Genomic DNA, 22,298 nt, shown 5'->3' on the forward strand with positions numbered 1-22,298 from the left:
ACTGTCACATTTTATATGTCCACCTTCAACAACAATGCTGTAAAAGCCTTCTGCATTTTGAGCCTGTAGCAAAGAGAATTCTGAGAGCTGAGCTCAGCACCCACATCACTGACAGACTGCAGCTTACTCTCCATGCCGTTCACTTGATGAACACTTAGCACGCTGCCAAGAGGAGGCTCTTAAAACAGCACATTGTACTAAGTAGCATATCTTAAGTGTTACTGCAATAATCTTCATCTCTGGCATCAGACAGTTTTGTCTCTGGAGACAGAGTGAAAAATGCTTGCTTATTTTTGTCAAACACTGTAAAAGAGAAGACACTGTCAGGTCCCTTCCCCTCTTCCCCTGCAAATGTTAAGACCAAGAAGTAGTCTGTCCAATTTATTTGGGGGTTGAAGATCACCAGTCAAGAAACCCATAAGGCAGTTTAAATGCTCTCACATACACAAAAAAAACCCAATAAAAACAAAAGTAAAAAATGTAGACAGAACATAAGAAGCAGAAAGAAAGTTGCATGGATACCACAGATACAAGAAGGAGTAGGTCCAGCTTGGGTGTGACAAATCTATACAGTTTTAAAATCCCTTGCTAGTTGGGCAGTAAAGTTTCCTGGAGTATTACCACATCCCTTCCATACTGGAAAGCCTGTGAGCAATCAAAGTTAATGCACTGCTCTTCAGAACTGTACAAATTCTAAAAATACAAGACAACTCCCTTTAGTGGTCTTCCTTATCCACTGAGTAAGCAGAGTATCATGGGCCATGTCAAGAAAAATAAGACATGTTAGGTTAAGCTGGCAAAATGCCAACTGCCCAATACAGTCAGAGCTGCCCCAAGGAAAAGGGAGGAAAAAAACTAGAAGTAAAACTTAAAATGGCAAGGTTTTTATATTTACACAGGAGAGAGAAAATTAAAAACAAACTACAATATAACACATATATAAAAGTGTAAACTCCACACAATTTGCCCACCCAACAACACAGACCTCCACCACCTCAGCCCACAAAAACACCCCAAAAGACTCCTCCCAAAGGACACTTGGCAAGAGAGGAGAAAAAACCAACAACAAAAAAAGTGTTTACTTCCCGAACCAAACAGCTGTGAAGTGGTGACAAGGCCCAACACTCCCAGCACAGGATCACATGTTCACTTAGCATTGTCCATGAAGGGGACTGAGCTCAGCACCTTCTACACCTGTTTTTATACCTGCTGTGACATCGGAATATGGTATGGGATACCATGGCCAGCAGAGTCAGTGTCAGCTGCCTCACCCAGCTCAGTCAGCTGATAATCTGGGGCCTGCTTCAAACACCAAAGCCTAATTTAGGCCTAGCTAAACCCATAAAAATGTATCATTGGAAAAACTGAAGAAAATGCTTTTTTAAATATGACATATTTTTTCTTTTTAAGTGAAAACAAAAGCATTCTATTACCATTTTTTCATAACAGATCTGTATAGTTCCGAGTTGGTAAATAACCATTTGTCAGCTACAATGGAACTTTTCTCTAAGCTTTGCAATTTCCTTTGGATCCTAAAAATTAACACTCCTGCAATCTCCTGCACCTCCCAAACATGCTGCAATGTCTGCAGCTCCTACAAGTCAGTGAAATTCACTAAGTACATACAGTTCTAAAGTGAGTTAAGGCTTCTTGTACAAAGGCACAGGTATCAGTGCCAAGACCACAACAGATCAGCAGCAACATCAAAGCAATACTTACACATTCAAAGAATTTAAGGATTTTTTTTTAACACAGTATCTCCTCTTCTGTGTCTGCAAGTATCCACGGAAAGAGACAAATCCCTTTTGGTAGCAGGCTGCACCCACATCTATCAAGGCACACACACTCTCTAAGTTGTTTGCTGTGTGCATGAATCTAATTGTACCCACCAGAGCTCTGAGAATAAAATCAGTTGTTTAGCAACTGGGACAGAAATCCTTGAGAAAGAGGAAGATGAAAACAAAGCATTTAAGTGAGGTGTTGACCAGCTCTCAATGAGCTTATTTTCAGCCTTAAGAAAGGCACAGTAATGATGCCTAAGAATTCAATGTAATTTTACAAGGTTTTAGACTCATATAGTCTCTGCTAAGTTGCCCTGATCTTAAGTCTGAATATTAAAGTGCCTTTCTCACGAGCTGGCAGGCCTTGTCAAGGCCGAGCTGTTTTGAACAGGACACCTGCAAGATAACATAAGATAAACAACAGGAGAAGGCCCAACTGCCCCCCTCCATGACGAAGGGGGTAGATTGGCAGAACTTTTGGGTGGGCATTAAAGAAAAATGAAAATTCTGATTGGACGCCTGGCCAGAGGGTCAAACCCCCTGGGTTTGAACGTGGAAGCTTCTTCTAATAAAACCCTATATCTTTCTCCATTAACTTGTCTTCAGTGTGTCTCTTTTCATAGGGACACGCAATCCAACGCATCAGTAAGATCAGTGATGTGGCAGTTCAGCTCGGTAGATGAGCTCACAAGCTGCAAATCCACTTTCTCCAGCTACATATCCTATTTTATAGATGTTTAAAAGGGATCATGTTTTTGGGGTTGGGGTTTTTGTGCTATAAACTTTACACAGGAAATAACGACATAGCAGCAGCAAGTTCAAAGAAGTGGTATAAACAAGACCTCATGTAAGGATCCATTACCTTGTAAAGCCTCTCAGGCACTCTTAGCACTCACAGTAAGAATGGATGCACTTCGGATTCTTGCCCAACAACTATGCTGCACGCACAAGTGCAGGATACACATACTAGCAAATGGAAAATAAAACTCCTCTGGGTGCGTCAACTGCAGAGAGACCAAGATAATCATTGCTGATTTAGAAGCTGAGAGTGGGGATGGTATGGAATGAAAAAGCTCACAAAGGCTGTTCATCTACCACACACTGTGTACAGTTGCTTTGCACAAAGACAACTGAGGGGAAAACTGCAACCAAAGGAGACCACACAAGCATACAGAGTAGAAGATACACAGCAAATGCACCTCCTGTTCTCCAGAGGACTTGATCATAGGTCAGAAGCACCTACAAATCACAAATATACCAACTGTTAATTTAATTTTGTTGTGCAACACAACCCAAATAAAACCTCAGACATAACAGCTATAGCCAAGCTGTTATAGCAGAAGGCTGGAGAGTTCCTCTTCATATGCCAATTGACTTTAGCATACCACAAGTTTGAAAGCTGCTGGAGATACATTCCAAGTCTCCACCCTGTCACTGCTCCCCAGATGAATGACTTTTTATCAATTTAGAATATAAATGACAAGAGAAACAACTTAAGCTACTAAAAGCTCAAACTATCAACTGCACTGTCAAGTTGCAGCCAAGTTACCTGAAATTCTAAACTCTATAAAGACACAGTTTGAATGGCAACCGCATTATAATTCAAGCTATATATTATGTTGTGCAATTGCTCACACCTGACTGCATAGAAGTCACCAGGTATTTGTCCTTCATCTTGGACCAACTGTACGGTTTCCATTTCTGGCAAAGTTTTTGAAAAGGAAATGGGGTACACATTCAATTCCATACAGTTCACAGAATCCAAATCATCACCGGCTACTTTTAAACAATCCTATCCCAGCAAGGACACTGTTAGTTCACTGAGAAGCCCAAGAATGGAAACTTAAGCATCGCTTTATAAGAGGAAAACCAGTCAGGCCAAATTACAGATGTTAGCAAGACAACTCAAGTCAGGAGGTAACATTCAAATATAAACTGAGAAGAAATAGCTGCGTCTTCAAAACTGAAAAAACCCACAGTTTGTACAAGCTCACATACAAATCTTCAAGTGTTTTCTTTCATCTTTAACAGATGAATGTGAAAGCTAGGGTACTGACTAAGGGTATAGTCAGACAGCCTGAAGTCCTCTGAGAGCAAAGAGCTTTAAATCAAGAGATCTAGAATTAATGAATTTAAGACAATCCCACAGTGTATTAAAATGTCTATTCATTTCCAGATACCAGAAGACAAAGACAGCTGACATTGTAATAAAGAAACCAGTTGTTTTTAGTGAAAAGAGTGCCACTGGTAGCAGGATGAATGGCATTAATTCCCAAGATAAGAATCTCTTTCCTTTTCAGAGTAAGACTTAACAGGAATACTGTGAGATTCGATAGGGCAGGTCAGTATTAGAGGTGCCAAACCTTGCTCATATATCAAGTGAGTCCAACAGCAAACAAAAGTTTCATTGGATGTCATCAGGCCTACCTAGGCTAAAAAAAGGGTGAGTACTGGAACAGAATTGTTAGCCTCTGCTGGGCTCAGTGTGCTGTACTGGGTCACTCATTCTTCTGGGCCTCAAATTCTCATTTTTTTCCTTTCATGCTCTGCTGTATTTACAGAATATAGACTAAACACTAACCACCTCAACAGTCATCACTTCAAGCAACACTAATGCCTTAATGCCCTGCAGTTGTAGAGTTCTGGAATCTTCATTCGCTATCGACTGGTTATGCTACTTTCCCAAGCAACCTGCAGTTCCGTATCTCCTTTGACATGTATGGAGACACGGCAACAGGTTGTCCCACCTGGTATTTGTGTCAATGTCAACTCACATCTCTTTAAATCCTACTTTTTGCCTATGACGTAATGATCTTACAGCACTTGCTGTTACCACAAGTCACTGAATGGTATCTCGGAGAACATTTCTTCCCTACATCACTCTCCTACCCTGGGCTCTGGAATAACCCCACAAACATATGCACATGTTCAGAGTACTCTGTACAGCCAAATGAGTAGCAAGACAAATGCAAATAAGTTACTGTCACAAGATGCTTATCAACATAGAGGACCCAAAAACTCCGTTATGGGAATCCAGTGCTTTCTAAGTCCTGTTTTTCAAATAAGAGTACCAACACATTTTCAAGACTGCTTCCCTAAGCAACCAAGAAAGTTTCAAACTACAGTTTCTGATCTGAACGCTTAACTTTTCAGTCACAAATGGTACCTGGACAAATAATTTGGAGCAGGACTTCCAGAAAACAACAAGGGCATCAAGCTTATACTCACAAAAATCAACTATTTCCAGTTTTATAGAAGTCAGATTGCTTTGACTACTTACTCATACCACTACCTAAGTTTGCATGAATTTTCCTTCTGACTTATTAGCAGCTAAGTTCATTTTAATCTAAGTTTATTTTGAATGCTGTGATCCAGTACTAAAGGAGAAAACAAACGTGGAATTCCGCAGTGCAAGTACAGTACCAAGTACCCTTGAAGTAGACAAAGTCCTTTTTAACTTTGCTTCAGTAGAAAGCCTTCTAAACTCTGTCTCCTTTTTGTTCCTATGAGAAAATGGAGAAGCAATTAGCATTTACAGCTTAGTTCCTGCTTCCAAAATACCCCTTTAACATTTTGTTATTATTTTTATGGTGGATATAAATGGCACCAAATTGTCAAATCACAGCCATTATCTATGCTAACTATACAAATAGGGCTGATTTCTGTTAAGCCATAAAACAATTATGGCTGAATTCCTGTAGCCCTTTGATATTCCACCTTGTCTCTAGGCCTTCAAAGCCATTGTAGAGCAATGCTAAAAAAACCTAATTTCCAGAAGACACAGAAGGAAAATAAAGCATTTCAATTCCCACATGTTCAAGCATGAGCACACCAAGATCTTAGCACTGGAATGATTACATTTGAAAGTGACTTAGAACAAACACAGGGAAGATACAGCAATGGTTTAAATCAACACTGCCTCACAGAAGGCAGAGATACAGACATCCTGAGAAGACGGGGCATAAGGCACATTAGACCTGATTCCCCAGCACTTTCTGCAAGTTTTCAGGAAGCACATTTTCCTGCTTGAACATTCAGCTCACCCCCCTTCTTCTGTGGATGGCAAAGAAAAAGTGGGGAAATAATCATAACTTGTAGAGGGAAATGCTGAAACTGCCAAAGCCTGCAGAGGAAGCAAAGACGTAACCTTTCCCTTTAAGATACTGATATTGTCAGTAACAAATTACAAATATATTGACAGGCAACTATGAGGATTTACACAGATGTATTTTATCTTCATAGTATTATTTATATTATGAAAGGATACTCTGCACATTTAAGCAGGGGAAGATGGTTCTTGCTGTACCAACATGTTTTTTGATAATCATGAAATATCTTTGAGAAATTTAAAGGGTTATAGGGTTGTCCCCCTGCCTACTTCCACCAAAACTTTTTTCCCCTCCTCAGCAACCTGGAATTCAGCAGAGATTAAGTGGAACAAATTGAAGACTGATTATTGTATCTTTTTAGATGTGAGAAACTTACATGTTGGCCCAATAAAACATTATTAGAGGAACATAATTCACATTGGTGTGGACACAGAAAATGTCCAGGACATCTTTGAACTTCTTGTTATATTAAGTGTCTGCTGTTTTTTGGTGGGAGGCTAAAAAAGTTTAGCCAGTAATTCCTACTGTGCACAGGCAGACAAGAATGTAAACACACAAGAGTAATATTAAATTAGAATTATGGACTCTCTACTCTTGAGATACAATTTGCATAAATGAGGCACATGTCCCAGGTCACATTTTTTCTCTTCACAGAATGAATTCACAGGCTTTAGAGGTGCTACATAAAATCAGCAACATCCTAAAAAAAAAAAATTGAAGAAGAAGAAGAAGAAAAATTACATCATATTCAAGTCCATATTCTTATCAACCTGGTGATCCCTAGCAAGGAAATGGTTGAGCCAATAAAGAGAGTATCAAAAAAGGAAGAGTAACCTTTAATGAATACACTTTCCTGATTTTTTTCTTTCCTCCACCCATTCTTTGGTGGCACTTTTGAAAAAAACATGGCTTTTGTGATCATTTAGTAATTTTGAATAATTTTTATGAAGGCCAATCTTCCTAACTTTCAGAAGGAAAACAGCAAAAGCTTTTCAATCCCATATCTGTCCATTGCTGGAGGCATTTTTTACTTAGTGTATTCTTAATTTGCAGTTAAATCATTGGGCCTCCACACTGGTGGTGTGAAAACTATTATAGAAGTGGTTTAGAGAGCAGTTCTATAATACTAATGTACATTACAAGAAGCTGCATAAAATATATGACAGAAAACAATGCTCTAGGGACAACAGAAAAGAGAAGCCTTATTTCTAGAGCCTGATTGCATGCAAGTCTTAATCAACATTCATTTACTTTGGTTTTTTTCATTCAAAGATTCAGATGCCAGTTTTCTTTATTTGAGAATAAAATTGTTCAATAAACAAATCTTAGAGAAATTTTCTGAGTTTAGATTAAGTGATTGAAGTCTTAAGGTAAACAAACTGATCTAATCACTTCATGAAGTTCCAAATGATGCCGAAAGGGGTTTTTTTAATTTTTCAATTTTCATATTTTGTAGATTTTAGGAACACAGTAGATGTAATGCTGTAGATTTTAGTGAATTAATATTTAGCAACTTGTAGCATAAAGTCCTTCTATCTCTACCCCTGCTCCAGAACAGGCAGCTAAGATCTGCCAGCTATTTAGTCTGTTCCTCAAGGTACCAGATTAAAGCATATCAGAAGAGAACATAAACATGGAGCGGCATGACCTGAAGCCCTGGAGAGTGTCCAAGAGACCTTTGTGTGCTGAAGAAGAGGAGGTGGATGAAGACAGAGGGTCCCAACAACCCCAGCCCCAATTCAACAGGGGTGGGAACTGGGAGGGGACAGAGGTGGAACTGGACATGTGGACAGTAGTGATTGGATAGGTTATATTATAAAAGCTATAGAACTTAGAGCTTGCACACGCGTCAATGTATTCCTGGATGAGCGGGGTTGCTCATTAAAGTGCCTGCCCATTATCTTATCTCCTACAAAACTTGGCTTGGAGTCTTTTTTACAGACTTTTATGGCAACACAAACCCACTTATTGTTCAAGTTAAAAAAAAGTTGTAATGACTCAAACTTCAATACATATAAACACATTTACAGATAATGTGCCAGTTCTATAGCTTAAACGAATATATATGTATAAAATGTATCATTAACCTCATTTATAAACCAAAGGTTAATTCATATTTAAATCAAGAAAATGCTATTATCTAGACCTAAGGACAGACTGCAAAGGAAGAAATTGAAACCAAAATGTAAAACTTTCCATTGTCTAGGCACACATTGTCTATACCTAAACTACTCAAACACAAATTAAAAGGAAAAAAAATTACAAAAAAATTTAAATATTCCACCAGAAACACAACAGCTACTTTTCACTACATGCTTAGAATGTCAATCTAGAAGTAGTTTAATAGTATTTCAACTAATGTAGAATTTCGGTTCAGGCATTAAGACAAAAACATAAGGGACCACCCCTGGAGACTAAGATTGTAGACTACTACAACTAAACTTTTGTTTCAAAACCTGAAAGATCTGAAGCAGTTGTTTGACTTTTCCTCTATTATATCACAAATTCAAGGAAGTAATCCAATGTAGATGTGCTTCATAGAAGCCAATTTGTTTCTATTTACTTTCTAGTAATATCCACTAGAAAGAGCATTGCTGGGGCAGGACAGCAGAGTCTGCAGCAGCAACCTGAGGCATTTGACTGACACCAACTACTTTACTTGATTTAGGTTCAAGGCCTGGTCTTGCTGTATTTGCACAAAATTGCCAAAGGCACTTGAAAAAATTTGGATGGAGCTGCTTCACACTAATTTACAGACAAAAACCTTACAGCATTTTTTAAGTTAGCTGTAAATAATTTCTTTTATTAAAAAGAAATATCTGGAGAAGAATTATAGAGAGAATAGCACTGAAGAAAAATAAAAGCCAATACTGTTAAAAGAAAGCACACTAGGTAATTACGGAGACCGGTTGGGGGCTGTTACTTCCCCGTACTTGCACAGAGAGGACAACAGTCTAAGAACACAAAATAAGAGAATACATTTATGTGTTATATTTGCCTTTCACTTAAGTAAAGAAGTCTCACACTAAGATCAATCTCAAAAAAATATATTTACAGTCTGAGAAGTCTTCCTAAATATATCCTTCAAATAACAAGGAGATGCAATTGTATTGCTATATTACTACTGCAATTAACCTAACTGTAAAGAACTACTGAATAGACTATAAATTATGGGTCAAATACTTCTTGTCGAGAAAACATCCCAGCAATATTCTGCAGAAACAAGGTAAAACCTGGCTCCAGTGAAAGTGGCAAAAAAGCCTCACCAAATTTAAGCTGGACTTTCTATTCTAGAATATTTGCTAGATACAAATGGAAACATTTACAAAACTCAGATAAGCCACACACTTAGTTAAAAACACTTCAGAAAAATTAGTGACAGCCTGGCAAAGACATAATAATTTGAGCGCCAAAAAGCTTTTCAATCCTAACAAAGCAGGAATTTTATTGCAGACAGGAACAAACCGCTGCAGTTCCAAGAGGCATAACCTTCATTGTAGCAGCATCAAAACAGAGTAGGAACCTTCATGAACCAATACAGCGGAATTCACATGAACAATATTTTCTGACTTCAGTACAGCAAACAGACAGTTCTACAGAGATTGTATTTTAAACAAGAGGCTAGATAAAACTTTTTGAGATTTTTCCCCTTTTTAAAACATGTCTACACTTTCTAGGTCTTACTCTTATCATTATCTCTTTATTCTTTGCCATGGCTCATGCCAATGCCTTGCTCATTAGTTTTTAGATGTCTAAAGTTTACCTGTTGGAGTTTTTTTATATAAGTAACTTTGCCCAAAACTAGTACAACTGCACTTCTATCCTCTAGTCAGCTACTAAATCAATGGAACAATTTACCAAAATACTTCCTGCATTCAGTCTCTAAACACACCAAAACCCTTCCCCAACTTTCCTTCGCATTTCTCAAAAACTGGGATCCCACACATTGGCGGCAGATGTCCATCTCTGCCTCCTTCCCGTCTGTCCATTGGGTTACTGCGAGGTCCCTCCCACGCTGCCTCTGCTGCACTGGAGCCAAGCTCTGGAATGCAGTGCTTGCTGAGCCGGTAGTCAGCAAAACAAAACCACTGAGCCCGGGGAGACGCAGACTGGCAAGCGAGCGCACAACGATGCACAGGGGCTGGATCCTAAGCAGCACATTCAGTTACTAAGCAGTCCTCTAATGAAAGGCAGAAATTGGATATTGGCTGCAAAGGGGTGAGCACTGGATCTGGCTGAAAAGCACAAATCTGTGCTCATTAGTGTCCACTTAGATCCCCAATAGAAGTTTACCTTCTCACAGAGCTAAAATACAACATCAGCATAAAAACACATGGCAAGGACATGCCCTTCCTTTAAAAGTGAAAGCCTGTCAGGTTTATATGTTTAGGGGTATACAATGAAATACTTTGTTAGAATAATTTAAAAGTCACTTTCATTACAATCTTTTCATACAAATAGACTGGAGACTGATTTCTATCTCACTACTACAACTGTACACATTTCAATAAACTTTTTCACAGTTTTGGGTTTTTTTGCAGTCATATTATGTCATTTAAAGAAACCAAGCAAGTCCATAAATACGGTGTGTCCCAAGGTTGGGTAAAAAAAGCAAAAAACCAAAACCAAAACAAAACAAAAAAGCCCTCCACCAAATCAACCAAAGAAAAAAAAAACAAAGCCACAAAAAAAATAAAAATCACGTGGCAGTATGCTAGTTAACAATACCTGCTCTTGAGTATTACACCAGACCTGGGCATCTCCATGTTTAGAGAGCACACAAGATTTCAGGTTTAATCCACCTCTTTCCTGCTTTTCAGTAAACCATGATGATAGGTGCTGTGATGACAAAACCTGTGTAAATTTTTACCAAATTCCACAATTCATTTGGAATTTTCATTATGTAAGATGAAATGTGAAAATACTTTTTCTGTTATTATACATTATAGAGTCTGGTACTGGGTAACAAGAGGAACTAAAATGCCATTTTCCCATTTAATACTTATCAATCAAAATTCATAAGGAAAAGTTCCACTGTCCATTACCAGAAAGGCTGCCCTGAGTAAAACCAAACACCTGCCATTTTTCCACACACAATAGAAAACACCCTGGTCCCCGGTCTCCAGCCACTATATCAAGTAGTTCTGTTTCCACTGAATCTCCACATTATTCCCTTCTGGTTAACTTGCTATTTAAAGTTAGCAAATGAAAGGTAAAATACTGTCTCCCTATAAGTATACAGAAAAAGTTCTCAATTTCCCCCACAAGCCTTGTCTATCAACCCATTTCAGGATAGATGTTATGTTCACACTACTCTTATCTAGAACAAGCAAAACTATTAGTGTCTCATGGAATTCAGTGTTTTTCTGTACAAGCTTTAGAACAGCAGGCACAAGTAGCCAATTCAGACTTACTGTAAACCACTCAGTATCCTAACAGCCATCAGCAAAATCAATTCACCCCACATTGCTCACTGGGCTGGTTTTTTTGTCTTGTTATATATAATAATGCAGTTTGCAACTTAATCTTTGCCATCATAACCATGTGACAAGAGAAATACGTATCCTGGTATTTACCCCCATGATAAAGATGCCCTATGAAAAATACACACATCCTACTGTGTATAGGCATATTCTTTCTCACAGAGAATTATGGAGAAGTTACTGAAATCCTACAATGGCAATTTATATGCATCAGTGCTTAGAGTATGTCCAAGCGGCATTTAAAAGAAACCAGATTTGATCTACCATTACATGAAATTACAGCGTTAAGACCTCTGTCACCACAGTGTGCACAAATTTTAAAATCAAACTTATCCAGCACCACTGGGCTCTTCCGCAGAGCTCAAAGAAACAAATCTGTGATTCTCAAGAGAGCCAGAGCCAGTGAAGGAGCTCAGCACAGGACTGACAGTGTGATACAGCCCATATCTGGCAAACAAGGGAGAGAATTAAGCCAACAATACTGGTAATAAACTCTCTGATGACAAATATACATACATTTAATTTTAAAATTAATTCCCACACAAATATTTAAGTAAACATACAAATATTTTAAATGCCAGTCTGTTCTTCCAGTCCTTTATATACTAGGAAAAGCCAACAAACACACAAAAAGAAACATCTTCAATTACAAGCTGTTTCATAACAAGATGAGAAATCAATTTTCAAGCAAACATATACAAGTGCTAGAATTTGATTGTTCTATGTCTTCATATATGCCTGTCAATCGCTACCAGGAAATGAAGAAAGAGGATTGATAGCACATGAACTGAATTCTGCTGGTTTAAAATTGCAAGTATTCATCACACGTCTCACAAAATTAATGCAGTCAAACTTCAGCAGCCTATAGACTTAATTCTGGATCAAACATTTATAAATTAACCTGTGTTTTCTCCAGCTATTGCAAGCATTATCAACAGGCTTTACAGGTTGCAACTATCAAGTTGTCAGTCTCTTCTACAGATTCTATTAGAAAAAAGGACAGAATAACCCTCTTCCCTTTAACATTTTTCTTCACAACTCGAATGTAAAAAAAAAAAAAACACAACAAAAATGCCACCAAGAAATCTCAAACAAAATACCAAAACACAACTCTACCTATACTGCATAACATTATTACAAGAACAGCACCATAAAAAAATCACAACAAAAATCAAATATCCAATATTTTACAGCTTACTACGTCTTAACAGACATAATTATACTGATAGTTCAGATTGTCTAATCTGTAATTTTAAATACATGGTTTAAACATTTCTTACACATCTATCTTTCTAAGAATAAAAACTGCATATAAGTAAATAGACCCATAATAATAAGTAGCAAACAACTCAGTTGTTTTCATTTTCTCAAAGAAATGCTAACAAATTAAAGTGTCTACCAATTTCAGCAATGAGGTATCTTCCTCCTCATCTTACTACAAAAAGTGATACAGTAGATCCTACACAAACAGTCTGGTTTTCTGCACTTCAAGTGAGTAAAAGTCTACAGCTATCCAAAAATGTTGTGTACGACATCCCTGAAATCAAGATCTGAAAGAGTTATTATCAGAGAGTTACTAATATTGTAGCTTTAGTAAAACATAACCAGAGCTTCTTAAAACTAAAAATACAGTTTCAGCAACTAAATTCTATGTGAATTAAACCCAAAGTGAAATAAATAACCAAAGCCCATCTTTTAAGACTTAAGAAAGTCAGAACTGACTGGCAGTTCTGACAGAAATCAGCATTTCTCATTGTGGAAACATGCTTGCAGAGGGAAGAAATCTAGTTGAAACGACACATCCATTCCATGAAGGAAAGCGAAAAAAAAAAAGCACACATTGAAAACATAAATCACAGAATTAAACCATACAAAAAAACCCTTGCAAGTAAACTGAAAAAATTAAGTTTTTAACACTGGAGGATGTAAGAGCCTTGTTATTCCTGTCTTGCCACAGTCAAGTACTGCAGAATACACAGACACTGCATATCTTGAGCAAGTGTAAGAGCCCATTGTCACACTTCAGTCTGTGTTTAACTTCATTTAAGTCCAATGCAATGCAAGTCTTAGCAGTCAGCAAATCACTTCTCATCAAAAAGGATCATTGGATTAGTATACTCACAAAACACATGTACACTGCCCAATCTAGGAACGAATACTTCTAAATACTTCTGCATACTTCTAAATAAAGCCTAAACATTGACATAGAATGTGATCATTTTTAGAGACAAATTAATGAAGGGAAATTATTTATTAGAAACAGGGTTTCCTATAAAAGTACCATCTTAACATCAAGGCCACCAATTATTTATTGATGTCATTTATGTAAGTATGCAACTTGATAGCCTCCCTACATTCAAACTCTTCGTGTTTTATTTGGAAAAAGATAACTGTGAAATGCCCTTGTGATTTGCGTTGCACTGAATTAGAAAGTACACTTGAAAACAAGTGTGTATTCTCAAAGCTATCCACCCTGTTAAAGTAGTAACAAAATTAAGTCTCAGGAGTTTCCTGTTAAACAAATGAAGTTTGCCACTAGGTATCAGATGTTTCATGTGGCCACAGCTTAAATCCACTGATGAGTAACATTAGTAACTAAAGTAAACTAAAAATAAACGGCAGAGGAACTGGACTCCACACAATCTATGAGATTCATAGTGAAGACATTTTATTACACAAAGCACACAGTTTGTATAGGGTTAGGACTACAGCTTATTGGCTAAAAGAGTTACACACCACCACACAAGTCCCATGTTTATATTATTTCATCCTGGCTATCTTTGTGCACCTGCAGAGTCTTGTGAATTCCTACTATGTGAATTCTTGGGGAGTAAACCACCTCCCTATCAGCCAGCAGCAGCTGAGCTCCTTGCTGCTTCTGGCTGATAGCTAAGTGTCACAGGGTTTTTCTATAGATCTGAATTGCTCACTTTTGATTTTACTGTAACAGCAAGTAACACCACCACTTTGCAACTAAAATAGCAACAATTGCCCTAAAAGATGCAGTACCAAACCTATATCTGTTACTCTAATGGGAAAGAAAGTCCCATGTGCCTATCACACAAAGATGGTTACGCTAAGGCAAATTTCAAAGGAAAAAACCAAAACAGAACAGAGCTAAGTTCTTACAAGTGTAGCTAAATATCCTACTAAAACACACAGCAGAAAACTGACTGCCTGTTTAGTGATCTTGACAGTCTTCCTGCAGTAGCTGGTACAAAGGGAAAACTTAAGTCATCTGGAAAGCAGCTGCTTATGGGTCCCCATCATTAAACCACTTGGTTTACTAAAATTAATAGAATTAATACTCGGTGACTTTAAATAGAGCACAAAAATATTTTCTTTTACAGTTAGCGTTTAAAAGCAAAAAGCATCTTTAACAGTAGCTAATTCTATTTCAAAATGGTATGGTCCATTAAGTCTCACTCTGCACTAACAGACAATCTAAATGAAAACAACCAATACTGGAAATAAGAACTTTCTAGAAGAATATTATGGTCCATCCTGTAGTTGAATGTCAAGCAGCTTCACTTCCATCACCTTGGCCTATCATTGTAAACCGGATTCCTGAACTAAGAGATGCCCTAAGCGTTGTTGCTCTCAGCTCTACAGAGGAAAGCAACATCTTCTGCTTTTCAAGTTCCAAGATTCTGGCATCCAAACCAGTATTTTCATATTGGCTAAATTATTAGCACATAAATACTGCCCACCCGTTTTTTCTTTAATGAGAAAAATTTAGTTTGTCAAAATGCATCACTGATTAACAGAAACAGAACCACTCAGAACACCCTAGTTTCAAATGTAGGTTTTGGGCTGTGCTTACAAGTCATCAAAACACAAAATGTGTGTTTCCTTATCCAACTGAAATACTGTAAGAGAAATAGTAAGTCAGGCTGCTGTTGCAGACCACCAAGCATTCTTAGGCAAGAAGAAAGAGAAAGTATTTCTACATTGCTTAACATTCATACAAGTAACGAGACACATTATCTCACAGGAACAACAGCTCCTTTTTCAGAGCACTATAGCAGCAAATCAAAACTAATCAGAACCTGGTGACAGACCTTGTTTCACAGTCATGCTTTAAAATACCACACTTCTACACATATTTCCTTCACATGAATAATGAAAAATAAACAGCACATGTTTTGAAATAAATCTAGAATCTTAGAAATTTCCTGTATCATCTCTTAACCCATTTACATCAGCACACACATAAACAAGATTTGAAAACAGCAGTATTTGTGATTGCATGATCATTCTAGAGAGCTTTTGTCTTGCAAATACTACTCAAAACTGAGTCTGACCATGAGTCTAACAGGACAAGCAGTCTTATAGCTACCAACCCCATGAAATCAGACAGCAAGAGCAGACCATTAAATGGGCTGAAAGAAGAGCCACCAGTCACTGCAAATGCCTGTATGCTCCACCATGCAAGGATAAACTGAAGCATTTGGTCACCATAAGGCACAGAAATCAGTAAAACTTTTGCCAAGCTCAGCATTTTAAGGTGAGACAGAAAGATGAAGGGTATTATTTTATTAGGTTACTACAGCTTATCTACATGTTGTTTCCTTTTAGTCACCATCACTCTTCCATCCTACCTACACACAATCCAACCTGCTCTGCACTCCAAAGACTGAAACATTCCTAGCTATGTTGCCCTTAAAACTACACAACTTTGGAGCACAGGACCCTGCTTGCTCTGCCAGCGACTATTAGCAGAGCAAACATTTTGGATGCACCTTTGCAAAGTTATCAGCAACCTCTGTATTTCCAAAATTTCTAGCAAAAGCAGAATAGACAAGCAATGACATAGTTGCAGCTGGCAAAGTAACAGTTTATCCAGCTATCCCCGTAAACATGTAATTCAATGACCTGCCAATAACTTACCTCTTTCTTCCCTTGGTGTTTGGTATTACTATGCCCCCAACAAAAGGTAATCTAGCAGCAGAAATACATTATGAGATATTAACACCTATGAGAGCCCGTTGATTTATTATTTTGAAATTGATCCATGAGCTTCACAGATAGGTTTAATGAATTAGAACTTTTCCTAACAAGCATACCTGTTAGAGCAGCCATTCTCATCATGAATCTAGAGATAAAAAGAACATTTACCAGAAAACTAGGTCTTATTATGGCTTGTCAGTATGCTAGTACTAGCTTTTGATTAACATTGCACACCTAACTTCAGCATGCTCACGAGTAGTTTGTGAACTGAGTATCTCCAAGTGGTTACTTTACCCTGTACTAAAATAATAAAGTATACAGCTTCAGAGGAAGTGATGGAAAAGAGGTAGTTTGAGTAACACCACACACATGCATGTCTTGTTGTTAAATATGCAACACGTAAGGTAACAAACCAAACTAGTAGCAATGACCTACAGAAAGAAAAGGACACCTTAGAATACTTCCATCTGAAATTTTATCTGTATTTCTAAATTAGAAAGACAAACAAGAGGCTCCCATTTACAAGACACACATCACCACCACCCTTCCAAACACTTCTGAATAGCAGAAAATGTTCTAGGCAATTTATACATAGATCGCTCTCACACTGATTTTAGGGACCTGAAATTTCTTCACCATCTATTTTTTCACTCATTGTTGTAGTTTTAGGAGGCTAAGCAAAGCCCAGAAGTGAAGGGAGTGCATGCCATCCAAGTTATGTTCTGCTGGATGGGAGTGGCTCCTAGTTCTCCTACAATCCAAGCCATGTGAAAGCACAGTACAAGTGCCCTCCTGGGCTATATAAACTGGCACCTTTCCCAGCAGTTGCCACATCATGAAAATGATGCATACCCACAAAACCCTAAAATAAACACTTTAAAACAATGGTTTAAATGAATGCATAACTGAACTCAACAGCTGGAGACACAAAACACTTCAAATAGTAAATCATGTATCTTTCACCTGCAAAAATCCTAAACTATATTTGTATTAGCAAGCTGCACATCACAACTAGCAATGAAGTCTGAGCAGTAGACTCATGTTCCCGAAGGCCAGACACCAGGTAAATAAACAGAGCATGGATAATAAAAGCAGATAGGATCACCAACACCCCCATGCAGACAGAGCTTCAAGTATTAAATGTACTTTCTACTACTGATTTCAATACATCACCTAATTCACGGAATATAGATAATGCTATCTCGCCTGTTTAGACTGCTTAGACCCATTCTCAGGAGTTTTTCTGCAAAACTATTTAGACTAACTTAAAGCCATGATTTTTGGTACTATTTTTGGAAACAGAAGAAAGCAGGAGGAAGACTCCACAGGGCAATCTGGGCAACTTAATGCATCAGTAATATTGCAGTATTGCATATAATTAATTCACTGGAAACTGTGCAGTACTGCATTGGTTGACAAGAGATGAAAGAAATTAAATGACACTATGAAAAGAAAAGGGAATTAAAATCCTATATTTCAGAGGATAAACCCTGCAGCTGAAATACTGTAATCCTTACACTCTAAGGAAATGAATGTATTCTAGAGGAAACACAATAATTGATGTAAAAAAAGAGCCACAGCTTGGTATCTTCCAACTGAGAAACATTAAACCAAAAGGTATGTTTTTACCCTGCCACAAAAGAAAGCTTTTTTATCTCAAGACTGAAAATTCTACTGTCTTTTGCTCTCTGAACATTCAATTTATCCCCACCTAGCTCTAAGCAGATGAGATTTATTATGGTGTTGTTCTAAAGAACTGGAGGAGTACTAGATGCCAATAAAGATTACAGACCAAATGAAAGATAACTCCTAAGCATTGTGTCTGCATAGATATATAAACCTGTTGACTTCTTTTATTTGTACTGTTACCTCAACTAACCTAACTACAAAAATCAAGACTGCAAGGGCTAAGGAATCAGACCTAAAAACAAAAGGCTTCTTATACGTCTTCCAGCCCATCTTGTATGGGTACATATGCACCACACATACACACCTTCTGAGACCTTTTCAAGTACTCACGAAAGAATGAAGCCCTGAGGATGAACAAGCAGAGTGTTGGGGGACTACAAACACAAGGACCAGACATTCCTTTTCCAGTCACACAATACATCGGGAGAGAATGCAACACCAGCCAGAAGAAAGTAGCACGTGGGCAAAAATCTCCAGTGAAGAGCTACACCCAGACAGAAGCCAATTCCGTCCACCCAAAGCTGAAAGACCAGGAGTCGGAACGCAGATCTACAGCCGTGCCGAGCTTTCCGACCCCGGGGGCAACCGCGAGTGGACATCCCCGCGGCAACAAGTGCGTGAAGGGGCACAGAGGAGATCCTCCAGACGCCGGACAGCTCTAGGAGGGGCGGGAGAAGGCTCCCGACATTGATGGCCGCTTTTGTTCTCCACGGAGAGCGGCACAGACCCCTCGGCTGCGCCCGCTCCGGGCCGGCTGTAGCGCTCCCGCGCCAGACCCGAGTACCGGCGGCGGCCGCAGGAAAACGGCCCGGCCCTCCCTACCTCTTTTCGGCCTGGGGAAGCTCTCGTGCAGGTGAAAGATGACTTTCTCCACGAAGTGCTGGATGTTGCTGTGCTCAGGCCCTCTGACAAACACCATCCAGTCGTGCGTGAAGCCTTCCACAGTGGGTTTCTTCCTCACCTGGGCTCGGTGCCCCAGCTCCAGCTTCACCTGGACGGCACACTGCGGGGGGAGAGGCGGCGAGCGCCCAGTGAGCGCCCGGGTAAGCGGGGATGGAGCGGGCGGCCGAGGGGACCCCGGCGCCAGGGCGGGCGGTGCGGTGACACACGGCTCAGCGCACGCAAACACGGTAAGGGCGGGAGGCGACCACAGAAAGGCACCGCTGCAACAACAAAACGCGGCCCCATAGGCGAGGGCGCAGAAGAGCTCTCCGTGCCTCCGGGAGGCGACCCGGGGGCCGCTGTCAGGGCCGCACCTCGTTCCCCTCGGCGCCCCCGCGTTCGTTTCCCGGAGCGGCGACAGGACCGCGGCTCCCTCCAAGTGCGTGCGCGCGCCGCGCCGCCGGGAGCAGCGGGACGCGGGGAAAGCTGCACGCGAGGAGCAATTCCCGCTCACGTCAACCCCTTCTCGGCGGTGAGTGCCTGGCAGCGCCGGGCAGCGCGGGACGGAGGGGCGGGAGAGACCCGCGGTGCTCACTCACCGAGCTGGCCATGCCTGGGGCGCCGGTTTCGCCGGGGCTCTCGCCGCCGTCCCCCACCCCACCGCGCAGCCCTAATTCATGAGGCCGTGAAGGAGATGGCGGACGCGCAGAGGAGCGGTGGGCGAGCGGCGGGCATCCTCTGGTTCGCTGCTCCCGCCGGCTGCGGCGACGCCGACCCCGCTTGGCTCCCCGCGCTCCCGCCGCAGCCCCTGCCCACCCCGGCGCCGCCGGCCCCCGCACCGCCCCGCGCATGCGCGCCGCGCCCCGGGCAGCACTGCGCGTGGGGCACGGCCGGGGGGCGGCACCGGCGCGGCGCGACAGCCAATGGCGTCGAGTCGCTCCACCTGGCCCCGCCCCGCCCCGCCCCTCTTAAAGAACAGGCCGCGCCCGCGCCGGGCCCGGCGTCGCGGGACCTGCCGCCAACGGGAGGCATCACACCGACGGGAGGCATCACACCGACGGGAGTCGTCCCGCCAACGGGAGGCATCACACCGACGGGAGTCGTTCCGCCAACGGGAGGCATCACACCGACGGGAGTCGTCCCGCCAGCGGGAGTCGTCCCGCCAACGGGAGGCATCACACCAACGGGAGTCGTCCCGCCAAGGGGAGTCGTCCTTCCAGCGGGAGCCATCCCGCCAACGGGAGTCGTCCTTCCAACGGGAGCCATCCCGCCCTTCAGCCATCCCGCCTGGACACCGTGTGCCAAGGGTACACTGCCTCGTGTATTGTCACAAACGTTTTTGAAAAGCCCCCGATGAATCCTGGCAACAGAGAGAGAGGGGCACAGAAAGGGAATGCCCGCCTTGCACAGGGTGACAGGTGATGATGGGCAGGCAGGAAATGACAATCGGGATTATTTAACACGTATTTGCAGCACCACCTGTCCCTAGAAACACGGTTGCCATCCCAACCATTTGCGAGTCCCTTCCGTAGCGTGTGAGGAACGTGCTGATTCCTGCCGCGGGAATATGCCATCGAGGAGCTGGAGGGGATTTACCGTGAATGTCTACATCATGGTGCTCGGGTCCGCGAGACGGCTATTTTCTAACAGCCAAACAATTGTCAAAATGTGCCTGTGTCACCTTTTTGTACGCTGAAACCTCGTTTATTCTGTCCTATATGTTTGACGATTTTTCGGTGGCAGCGGTAACGCCGTGCCGGGACACTGCACAGCAATCCCTTGGGAGAGCAGCACCTTCCAGATGCCACCGGGAGATGGCGCGCGGAGCCCTCGCGCTGATGTCCTCATTCGACCCCTCCTGGAGTCCACGATTCCCTGTCTTGTCTCTTTTCACTTCGGGAGTGAGAAACGCGCATTGTCGAAATTCTAGCATGATTTAATAATTCCTTGGAAACTACTGAGTTGCATCTTCTTCTTCCTACAGGTGTTTTAATCCCTAATTAATAAAATTAGCACTAAGAACTCAAAAGGATGAATACAGTTTGTAACAATTCCACAAGTTACAACATGACTTGAAATGTATTAATATTAACCCCTCATGTATATGAATATCCATATTTTAAAACTGTCAAATGCAGATCTAAAACTTCACATATTTTTCTAATCATCTTTCACTGGGCAAGGCAGCAAGTATAAGAACTCCTGTTGAGTCCATAAACCCATCAAAGCTGATTCTTGCAACTTTAAAATTTTGTCCTTGAGTGCAAACATGTATATATGCATGTAAGCAAGGACAGCAAGGCTGGACTGCTACCGTGCTTAATGCAATGGGCTTCCAGCTGTGAGAACCCATCTGAACAGAGCATCAGTTCCCTAACTTGGGATTCTACTGGAAGAAATGGAACTTGACAGTTCTCCAGAGTTCATCTATGCAAAGTTTTATTTCTTATGTATTTGGGCAAAATTAATTTTCCTCTTGACTTAGAACTGGACTGAATCAATACAAGCTGTTTTCCTATCTCCTATATCAGTGGCACAGTGAAAATTCTTCTATTACTTAACTTCAGTAAATCTAATTATCTTTTTAGCTACTTAACTGAGAGCATTTGATCAAGTAGTCATTACACAGAAACATCTGCTGATTCAGGCTCAGATTTGGAAAAAAAAGAAGAGATTGTTTTATATTTGTCAGTTGTGAAGTAGGGTTGATAAAATTTCACAAATTTTAGATGTAATCTTTGGCTGACAAAGTAAAATCAAAGAATGATCTTGAACTGTTAAGTGACAAACTGGTGTAATTATTTTCTTCATTTTGGATTAACAGTTAAAATAATGTTCTTTGATCTCATTATAGCAGACGAATGCAAATATGTGCATATGAACATGCAAAGACCTTGGCTCAAAGAACTACAGACTTATAAAAGTGAAGATAATTTTCTACAAGTAGTATCCAGTACTGCTTAAATAAGGTTTACCATTGAATAGTTACTCAGCTGCTGGAAAATGAGAGACATTTGGGTTATATTCTTAGAGGTATTTAACTGCCAAAAGGTTCATACAATAAACTTCTGCAATGCTAAAAATACTTGCACATTTTAAGCGTGCTGAAATAACTGATATAGCTTAGGCTTCCAAAAAGGGACTGGTCCCTGTGTTCAGACACCTTCAGGCATACCCACATTGAGGGGTGACATATGAGGCACAGATCCCAGATCCCTGACTTAGATGAAACATATGCCAACATTTCTGTCCAGTACACAGCTAACTGTATACTGAGCATGGATGTGTTAGTGCAGTGTTGCATCTGACCTAAAGGGAACTGCATTTCATAGTAATACGTAGTAATACAGCTGATCTTACACATAAGGCTTAGAGGTCACCTCATCGCTGTCTAGAACTACTTG

General features: G+C 40.6%; 1 protein-coding gene across 1 annotated transcript in view; it reads right to left on the minus strand.

Moving 5' to 3' along the window:
* The window catches only part of MLLT3 (MLLT3 super elongation complex subunit), a 105,619-nt gene extending 85,900 nt beyond the window's left edge, over positions 1-19,719 (minus strand). Inside the window, exons 1-2 of the mRNA XM_071581193.1 lie at positions 19,494-19,719; positions 18,835-19,015 (exon numbers count right to left, since the gene is read on the minus strand). Of these exons, the coding sequence (XP_071437294.1) occupies positions 18,835-19,015; positions 19,494-19,505 (193 nt within the window). The 5' untranslated portion in view covers positions 19,506-19,719. The remainder of the gene's footprint in view (positions 1-18,834; positions 19,016-19,493) is intronic.
* Positions 19,720-22,298: the final 2,579 nt, after the last annotated feature.

This window comes from Pithys albifrons, chromosome Z (genome assembly GCF_047495875.1).
Source record: "Pithys albifrons albifrons isolate INPA30051 chromosome Z, PitAlb_v1, whole genome shotgun sequence".
NCBI lineage: Eukaryota > Metazoa > Chordata > Aves > Passeriformes > Thamnophilidae > Pithys > Pithys albifrons.